Below are 10000 nucleotides of genomic sequence, written 5' to 3' on the forward strand. Positions count from 1 at the left end.
CAGTATCTATCAAAAGTGGTCCAAGGAAGGAACAGGAGTGAACCGGTGACAGGGTCATGGACGGCCAAGGCTCATTGATGCACGTGGGGCTGGCCCATGTGATCCGATCCAACTGACAAGCTACTTTTGCTCAAATTGCTGTTTAGAAGTTAATGCTGGTTCTGATAGAAAGGTGTCAGAATACACAGTGACGGGTCAGGGCTGTTTTGACAGCAAAAGGGGGACTAACACAATATTAAACATAATGTTATGCCTGGTCGGTGTATATATTTATATTTATAAGAAAATTAATGATATTTTGTTTTTTGATATTTTGTTTTTTGTTATTTAGTTTTTTGGATTTGTTATTTTGTTTTTTGTTATTTTGTTATTTGGATTTGTTATTTTGTTTTTTGTTATTTTGTTTTTTTTGTTATTTTGTTTTTTGGATTTGTTATTTTGTTTTTGGATTTGTTATTTTGTTTTTTGTTATTTTGTTTTTTTTGTTATTTTGTTTTTTGGATTTGTTATTTTGTTTTTGGATTTGTTATTTTGTTTTTTAGATTTGTTATTTTGTTTTTTGTTATTTTGTTTTTTGGATTTGTTATTTTGTTTTTTGTTATTTTGTTTTTTGGATTTGTTATTTTGTTTTTTGGACTTGTTATTTTGTTTTTTGGATTTGTTATTTTGTTTTTTGTTATTTTGTTTTTTGGATTTGTTATTTTGTTTTTTGTATTTGTTATTTTGTTTTTGGATTTGTTATTTTGTTTTTTAGATTTGTTATTTTGTTTATTGGATTTGTTATTTTGTTTTTTGGATTTGTTATTTTGTTTTTTGTTATTTTGTTTTTTGGATTTGTTATTTTGTTTTTTGTATTTGTTATTTTGTTTTTTGGATTTGTTATTTTGTTTTTTGTTATTTTGTTTTTTGTATTTGTTATTTTGTTTTTTGGATTTGTTATTTTGTTTTTGGATTTGTTATTTTGTTTTTTAGATTTGTTATTTTGTTTATTGGATTTGTTATTTTGTTTTTTGGACTTGTTATTTTGTTTTTTGGATTTGTTATTTTGTTTTTTAGATTTGTTATTTTGTTTTGCACTTCTTGACCACCAACATTTGCTTGTTCATATACCTTTAGTATTGTAGTCCTTAAATGTGTTTTGTAACATTTACTTATTTTAAGTTTTCCAGGTAAACAGTGTGTTTGTTTTATGATAGTAACAGCACAGTTATTTGTGTTGTGTTCTTTGCTTTTGAAAGTTGTTTCTAAATAAATATAAATAAAATGAATGATGTTGTTTACAGTGATCAGAACCCAGAATGATCTTCATGTGTGAATGACGACTGACTGTTGTATATATATTCACTGGTTCATTAACCTGCTGCAACCTCAGCGCCTCAGTACGCTTACAAAACTATGAAAATGTTGTTTACTGCGTTTCAAATTACCACATCTTTATCTGTGTGTATGTGTGTGTGTGTGTGTGTGTGTGTGTGTGTGTGTGTGAGGGTCAGTATGGGAGTGTCATTTTAACAGGTGGAAATACTTTGCTACAAGTGTTCACTGAAAGACTCAATAGGGAGCTATCACAGAAAGCACCACCATTAAGTATTCACACACACACACACACACAAACACACACACACACACTCTCTCTCTCTCTCTATGGCAGTTGCTCTAGATTTGTCTCTCTGTAGAGTATGAGGCTGAATTTGATTACGAGTAACAGCGACGCTTCAGTGGTGGAACAGTGGCACCGTTTTTGGTGTCACTGGTGAGAAACACTTCTAAATCTTTATTCTATAGCATTATAACAGAACATCCTCTATAGCCTCACCATATTCATCACAACTTGCTGTTGTAGATAGAACATTATTTAGTTACATTTACATTATTTACTGTTCAGTGAGACCCACATGACGATGGGTTCCCTTCTGAGAGCCTGGTTCCTGTCAAGGTTTCTTTGTCTTGTCATCAAGGGGAGTTTTTCCTTGGCACTGTTGCCGCAGGCTTGCTCTAAAATAGATTAATAATTTACTTTAATAATTTTTTTCTCCTTTCTCTGTTTCTCTACTTATGTAAAGCTGTTTTGTGACAATGTCTATTGTAAAAGGCGATATACAAATAAACTGAATTGAATTGAATTGAACTTCCTTGTCTCCAGGGAACATTCCAGCAATTGTGGATTTCTAAACTGGACTATGAAGAGGGCAAAAAAAAAGAATGTGGAGAGAAAATGTCCCTGAAACACAGAGCCATAGAAAACATCTAAAACTGACAGAAACTGATTTCTAATAAAGTTAAACTCATTATTCCGTGTGTTATTGACTGTTTATTTGTGTGCTCATTTCTGTAAGCTATATTCCAAGCTATATTAATGCATTAATGCCTCCAGTATCCCCTGCTGAACACACACACACACACACTTACAACCATAACCCTAGGTTTCAGCATTTACACATTATTATTAGATTGATAGGTACATAGCAACGAAATGCCGTTTAGCATCTAACAGAAGTGCAAATAGTAGAAATTGTGCAAATGAACAAGTGCAGATAAATATTAAATATTTAAGTATTCTTATCTATCCAGAGCAGTTACATTTATCTCATTTACGTTAAAATACTATGCAAGGGCTCTGCAGTGGCAGTGCTAGGAACTTTTTTGAGCAGTTGTTCTCAGTCTTAACCACTGAGCTGTTACTTCCCTTTACACTGCCCTTTAGATACATTGCCTGTGAGAGTGAAGTTTAATGAGTGATTAATGAAATTAAAGGGTTAGGGTTAGTGTTAGGGTCCAGTGTGCCATCTGGCCCAGGTTCCCTGTGAGTCTGAAATGAATATGGATGGATGAATGGATGGATGGATGGACTTCTCTGTAATGCACTGTTTTGGTTCACTTTCACAAAGCAGTGTGTTCTCATTAAGGAGACATGTAACAAAACACACTTATGGAATAACTCCTATAACAACGATATTATTAAGCATTATATCAGTAATTGAAATGAAACAAAAAGAGTGGAGAGAGGGAACTCTAGTGGTGGAAATATGAACTAGAATATTAAATATGAAAAAAAAAAATCAATAAACTTCTCTCGCTCTCTGACACACACACACACACACACGAGGTTCATCATTTTATTTGTAATTATATTCCTTTTAATTTTGCGTGAGAGTAGAGATGCCGAGCTCGCGCTTCTACGCGCACAAACGCGTGTGTGTGTGTGTGTGTGTGTGTGCGTCGGCGCTCCACAATTGGCCAGCTCTGTCTGTCAACCACGGAGAAAGGGGCGGACACATGCAACGCAATCGTGCGCTTTTACCGCAGTACCGTACCCGGATTATCGCACGCGCTGCGGCTCGCGCGCGCGCACACACACACGCACATACACACACACTAAGCTCCGCTTCGGTCTTGCAGCGAGCACACATCAACACACACAAACACACACATATATACATAGAACATATATACATATAAACATTTATAAATATAAACATTCACACTTATTGAAATATTCACGCGCACACACACACACACGCGCTAAAAACGGAAACATGTCATCAAAGCAAGAGGAGAAAAAGGAGTCTGGAGGATGGAAAGAATTCTTCTGGAACCCCCGCACACACGAGCTGCTGGGCCGAACCGCAAGTAGCTGGGGTGAGTCTCTCTCTCTCTCTCTCTCTCTGACACACAATCACACAATCACACACACACACACAGTCGCTTATGTAAGAGTACAAGACCCGGATGAACCTTAGCAGATTCTAGTGCTATTTGACAGTCGCATCCTCTGCGCTCTGTGTGTGTGTGTGTGTGTAAGGGCTTTGCATGGCCTACTCTGTGTGTGTATATATGTGTGTGAGTGTGTGATGTGGATTACTGTAAAATCGCAGAGGGCTGTAATAAAAAGCTGCAGCTCCGCGCGCGGCCGTGTTTATTGGCACATCCGCGTGCACATTTCTCCTACTGTATTCATAATAGACAGTTATCCACAGGGTGCGAAAATAAGGTGTGTGTGTGTGTGTTGAGAGATTGAGGGAGGGGCTTAAAATGACGTATTAATCACTTTGGAACAATTTGATAAACGTTGATTCTGCCGTGTGTGTCATTTAAATTACATATTCACATTTTTTCACTCTTTATTTATTTATTTATTTATTTATTTATTTATTTATGTATGTATTACCTTTTCTCACATGGGCAATCATGTAATTAGGCTGTGATATTTAGGGGTAGTGATTGGTTTCTGGTTAATTCATAACCAAAAAGATAAAAAGCACAAAGCAGAAAGGTTTCTGCATCTTTCCTACAGATAGATAGATAGATAGATAGATAGATAGATAGAACATACAGAAAGGCAAGATTATCACAACACAATACTAATAATAAACAGCAGATAAACTATAAGCAACAGAGATTGTACTCCTGAGTGTACAGATTAAAGTGTCCATATAAGTTAAAAACCTGTGTTACACAGTAGCATTGTCTATAAGGCACAGCAGTGACTGTAAGTAGGTAGTAGTAGGGGAAATGTGGGGTGGGGTAAGAGACAGGTAAATAAGAAGAGATAAATCAAATAATAAATAGAAGTAAAAGATAGAGATGATAGAGAGATAAGAGAGAAAGGGGACATCGAAGAGATTAAAGAGGATTATAGATGTGATGTTTTGACATTTGCTCAGTGCTATAGGAAGAGATAGAGAGAGTAAAGGTGCATAACTGGGTCACACACACACACACACACACGCACACACACAATAACAAAACCCCACTAAATGCACACTTACACAAAGCAGTCTGCCCAGGAAGTGGAAAAACACAGAGAAGATTTCAGGCCATAATAATATAATAATAATAATAATAATAATAATAATAATAATAATAATAATAATTAGACAAAGAAGTAGAAGAAGACGAAGATGAAGAGGTTGTCACTCTCCTATCTGGCACATGGGCGTTCCTCTTCCCAGTGTTCCAGGCCATCCTGAGTTTTGGCCACTTCAGACGCCATACCTTAAGGGGTCACTGTGGCACATCCACCATGATCAGTTTCAAGCTCAAACCACCAGATGGCACCCTCACTTATGTTTTTGAACAACTTCTTTAGGAATGGTACAGAGCTCTGTAATTGGCTGTGTGTGTGTGTGTGTGTGTGTGTGTGTAGGTTTGATTATACTCTTCTATGTGATCTTCTACACATTTCTTGCTGGAATGTTCTGCCTCACCATGTACGTTATGCTGCTCACACTCGATGATTACACTCCAACCTGGCAGGACCGACTCTCAACACCAGGTACACACAAACACACACTTTTATTTTCTCATTTTTTTCACATCTTTGTATTTTATTGTAATATCAGTAAACAATGTACCCATATATGTATGTGTGTGTATGTGTGTGTGTGTGTGTGTGTGTGTGTGTTTGTGTGTGTGTGTGTATGCAGGGTTGATGATCAGGCCTAAAGGTGAAGATTTGGAGATCGTATATAATATAAAAAACACTGAGAGCTGGGACCAATATGTCCAGGCACTCAATGCCTTCCTCACCCGTAAGTACAGTGTGTGTATATGTGTGTGCATGTGTGTGTGTGTGAGAGAGAGAGATAGAGAAATAAAATGATGAAAAACTGAAACATCTGAGGCAATTGTGCTCTCTCTCTCTCTCTCTCTCTCTCTCTCTGTCTCCATTTCTCTGCCTGTCTCTAGCTTATAATAATTCTCAGCAGGTGCTGAATAATGATGCCTGTGCTCCAAATCAGTATTACTTCCAGGAGGACAGCGGTAATGTGCGTAATAACCCCAAAAGGGCGTGTCAGTTTAACCGCACCATGCTTGAGGAGTGTTCGGGACTTGCCGACCCAACCTATGGCTACGGCAGTGGAGAACCCTGCGTGCTCATCAAATTAAACCGGGTACTGGCCAGTTCACAGCGCCGATATCACTAATGACTAATCACAGCACAGATATCACTAATGACTAATCAAGGGAAAGGGAATCCATCCTCATCTGGGTGACACCAGAGAGAGTGATTATAAATGATTACTCTTCTATAACTGTGTACTGTAGAGTCAAATAATGCTAAGTGTGTTAAACAGGACTTTAAGTCTATTGTCTCAAGCTGAAGTTATTGTCTGTTCAGTGATGGAGACTTGAGTGATCTTAGCAAGGACCAATCACAGCAGAGAGATTATTAATGATTAATCACAGCTTTGAAATCCCATTCCCACTCAGACTCATTAATGCACTAATAATGGTTGATACCTGATGATTGTTTTTTACTTTTCTTAGGTAATTGGAATGTTGCCAGGGAAAGATGGACAGTCTCCATATATCACCTGTGGAGCAAAGGCAAGACTCTCCCTTCATTTCCCTGTGTGCGTGTGTGTGTGTGTGTGTACGTCCAAACACATTTACGCAACATTATTAACTACACAACACACTTCCATCACAACCTCTGTCTCTGTCTCTTTGTAGAAGGAGGGCAGTGTTCCTCTTGTTGATGTCAGTTATTTTCCTCCTAATGGGACATTTGATTTGATGTATTATCCTTACTATGGACAACGTGCCCAGGTAAGAGAAAGAGAGAGAGAGAGAGAGTTGTTTAATTTCAATTATTTGTCCTTAGCATTAATGAAATTGAAATTGAACTATACATTTTAATTTATAATTTTAATGCAAATATGTTTAATTACAGTTATACATGTCCGTTCTAAACTGTTATGTACAGCTGTGACAAAGTGAAAAAAGTCCATTTTTATTGGTGTTGGTCTGTAAAATGTTCACTAGATGACCTTATCCCCATAGATACAGTCACTATTTTCATTTAAATGTACTATAGATATGTGCAAGTGTGTGTTTATGTGTGTGTGTGTGTGTGTCCAGGTGAACTACACGCAGCCTCTGGTGGCAGTGAAGTTTGTGAATGTAACTCTGAACACTGATGTGAACATTGAGTGTAAAATCAACTCCAACACGATCACAGAGTTCAGCGAGCGTGACAAGTTTGCTGGGCGAGTGTCTTTTAAACTGCGCATCAACTCTGACTAGACACACATAACACCCCCCCCCTCCCCATCATCACCACCACCACCACCACCACACACACATACGCACACACAGTTATCAGTTAGTCAGTGGGGTTATCTGATTACATGATGTTTACTTCCTGTTTGAAGATGCGATGGATTTGCAGTCTGACTTTGTCAGTAACAGGAAGTACATTTGTGTGTGTGTGTGTGTGGGGGTGTGTGTGTGTGTGTGTGTGTTTGTGTGTTTGCATGTCTTTGGGTTTGTGTGCTTCATTAACTCTGTATGTTGTTTACATCATTCCTTAATGAAAGAATAAATACAGATGATCAGATTAGAATGAGGTTTTTAGGCTGGGTGTAAAGAATAAAGCTGGGGTGTATCTGGGTGGGTGGGGCTACCTCTGTTAAGTGGGTGTGGCCTAAGTGCTGTGTATGTAAACCACATGTATTTATATTATACACATATTAAGATGCTGATGCTGCATATATCACTATATGATAGATAGTTTAAGCCTGAATATCAGCAGTGATGCTACAGAGAAGTGTGTGTGTGTGTGTGTGTGTGTGTGTGTGAAATTAATGTTATTGATCTTAGTTTCTGCCCCAGCTGGTGTTTTTCTGTTAGGGTTCTCTCTGTCTGCTGTGCAAATTCATATATTTATTTACCTAATTATTTTTATTTGTTTGATTTTAGTGTTGAAGCAGTGTTTATTGTTAGTATGTAATATTAGGGACCCCCCCCACCCACCTACACACACACACACACAAAGTAACATATCATTTCTACTGAAGAGCCAGTCAGCTTCATGCTGTAGAAGATAGTCTAGACTAGATAATGTACACTATAGAGAGAATGGGTGATATGCACACTCTATATTTCCACTAAGCAATCGTGTGTGTGTGTGTGTGTGAATTTGTCAAGACTGATAGAAATAGATAAAGTAAGGAATTTCAGGCTGTTAATCTGTTAAAAACCTAGTAAATATATTAATAATAATGTTTTCAATGTTATCATTTAGCATAAAAAGCTATCCAACATTTTTTTTTATTGGGATCATTGGTTCTAATTTTCTCGTGCAAATTAGCAATTAGATGTTTTAGCCCAGAAGCACTTGCTGTCTAGACAGTGACAGTTAACACACAGAAGGTTAGCATGTAGCATTTATTAGCATAAGCTTAGTTAGTGTAGTACTTATGACATTTGCATTGAACAGTATTTCGCATTTGCCCTTATTGGACTTATTTAGCACTGTTAGCATAGCAATATTAGCAGGTGAAGTTGCAGGCATTCTGTGTGTGTTCGAAATTTTAATTCCCGTTTACTTTTTTTTCCCCTCCATTTGACCTTTAAATCATGCGTGCTGTATGCTAGTTTACTTCAGTTTCTTATGTAGTTGCTGTTGAGCTAATCCACACAATACACTGCTCACCTTCCATCTTTCACCAGCACATGATTATTTATTTATTTATTTATTTATTTATTTATTTATTTATTTATCTATTTATCTATCTATCTATCTATCTATCTATCTATCTATCTATCTATCTATCTATCTATCTATCTATCTATCCATCTGTTTGTTACCTAAGCTCAAATATTGTACAAATTGTTGTTATAAGAAAATATCAAATGTATGAAATAAATTTGTGTTTGAAAAAAAAGACTTTTTACAGAACGTTTTTGAGTTATAGCTCATCACTGCTCGAGATATCGTCATTGTCATGTGCCCAGATAATATTAAACTACACACAATGCAGAGATATACACACCCAAACACAATACACACCCATTAACATTCAGCCCCACAGACCTCACAGGTTTCATACAGGCCACACACATGGAAAATGAAAATTTCACGATCACCCACAGAGTCTCAGATCTCAGCTTTGGACTGTGATATGAAACTTCTGTCTGTAACACTTCTGTCTGTTTCACAACCTCGATGACAAATGGTGTGAGTATGAAGACCAGAGAAAGTCATATTTCCACTCAAAAATCTTCACATGGTTAGTCTTTGAGTCTTTTTTTTTGGGGGGGAGGGGGTGTGTGAAACTACTGACTTTCTCAGATTTTCCCCCAAAATTTACACTGTGTAGATGAAGGCCAAGATTTAGAAATGAGCAAATGTTTTTTTTTTTGTTTTTTTTTTAATTTTTTAAAAATATAAGTCTATATAAGGGGCAGCATGGTGGCTTAGTGTTTAGCACTGTTCCTCACAGCAAGAAGGTCCTGGGTTCGAATTTGTGTGCATGTTCTCCCCGTGCCTGCGTGGGTTTACGTGGGGTACTCCGGTCTCCTCCCACAGTCCAAAAACATTTCTAAATTGCCCATAGGAGTGTTTGTGGTTGTCTGTCTATATGTGGCCCTGTGATGGACTGGTGACCTGTCCAGGGTGTACCCCTGCCTTTTGCCCAATGTGTGCTGGGATTGGCTCCAGCAGATCCCCGTGACCCTAATTAGGAATAAAGCGGGTATAGAAAATGGATGGATGAGTAGTGGATGGTCTGTATGAGTAAAATGATGAGCACAAAACCTGCACTCCTGCTTAAGTCTTGGGAAAATCTGAGAAAGTAAAAAAAATTCAACCCAAAAATCACAAATAAGTCACTGTGAAAAAAGGTGACTTTGTCTGAACTTCTTCATATTCTTCTATATATTCACACCATTGTGCAGATTTCATAAACTTCAGTTTCCAGCGTACACAACAAGCCTTTCGGACTCGAGATTCTCTGGTACAGAGGAAAGCAGGAAGCAGCAGCACAACACTTAGATTTTTCAAACAGATCATAGCAGAAAAATGTACAGAACCATCACTGTAATTTATCTGCTACTGCATACATCCTGGATTTGTCAAGGCTATATTGTGATGTCTAGCTATTAATAATCAGCTAGTTTGTATGGTCACTAGCTATTATCCTGCGAGAGATTAGGACTGAAGGTGTACTTAGTCAGCCTTGGTTAATGCTTTCCTTGCTCCCCTAGTCCTGTT

The 10000-nt window shown here is 37.4% G+C and overlaps 2 protein-coding genes and 1 long non-coding RNA gene across 6 annotated transcripts in view; 2 read left to right on the top strand and 1 right to left on the bottom strand.

The window, feature by feature from the left end:
• LOC131366181 (uncharacterized) overlaps positions 1–2258 on the top strand; it is a 3982-nt gene extending 1724 nt beyond the window's left edge. Inside the window, exons 2-3 of the long non-coding RNA XR_009206774.1 lie at positions 1488–1587; positions 2144–2258. This is a non-coding gene — a long non-coding RNA (uncharacterized LOC131366181). The remainder of the gene's footprint in view (positions 1–1487; positions 1588–2143) is intronic.
• Positions 2259–3311: 1053 nt separating this feature from the next.
• atp1b2a (ATPase Na+/K+ transporting subunit beta 2a) lies at positions 3312–7775 on the top strand. The gene is made up of 7 exons (XM_058410091.1): positions 3312–3639; positions 5147–5275; positions 5427–5531; positions 5689–5894; positions 6271–6330; positions 6457–6552; positions 6865–7775. Exons 1-7 carry the CDS (start codon positions 3537–3539, stop codon positions 7027–7029), a joined length of 864 nt encoding a protein of 287 aa, XP_058266074.1. The 5' UTR covers positions 3312–3536; the 3' UTR covers positions 7030–7775.
• A 757-nt stretch (positions 7776–8532) lies between these two features.
• gltpd2a (glycolipid transfer protein domain containing 2a) overlaps positions 8533–10000 on the bottom strand; it is a 7915-nt gene continuing 6447 nt past the window's right edge. For all 4 annotated transcript variants that reach the window (XM_058410088.1, XM_058410087.1, XM_058410089.1 and 1 more), the window contains one exon: positions 8533–10000. This exon is cut by the window's right edge and continues 622 nt beyond it. The gene's annotated coding sequence lies outside the window, so the exon portion shown is untranslated.

This window comes from Hemibagrus wyckioides, linkage group LG15 (genome assembly GCF_019097595.1).
Source record: "Hemibagrus wyckioides isolate EC202008001 linkage group LG15, SWU_Hwy_1.0, whole genome shotgun sequence".
NCBI lineage: Eukaryota > Metazoa > Chordata > Actinopteri > Siluriformes > Bagridae > Hemibagrus > Hemibagrus wyckioides.

What these genes read in the sequence shown, in the direction of transcription:
- atp1b2a (XM_058410091.1), top strand. Translation starts at nt 3,537, where the DNA reads ATGTCATCAAAGCAAGAGGAGAAAAAGGAGTCTGGAGGATGGAAAGAA. An exon ending in CCGAACCGCAAGTAGCTGGG is followed by an intron (nt 3,640 to 5,146) that starts GTGAGTCTCTCT and finishes GTGTGTGTGTAG; the next exon opens with GTTTGATTATACTCTTCTAT. An exon ending in TGCTCATCAAATTAAACCGG is followed by an intron (nt 5,895 to 6,270) that starts GTACTGGCCAGT and finishes TACTTTTCTTAG; the next exon opens with GTAATTGGAATGTTGCCAGG.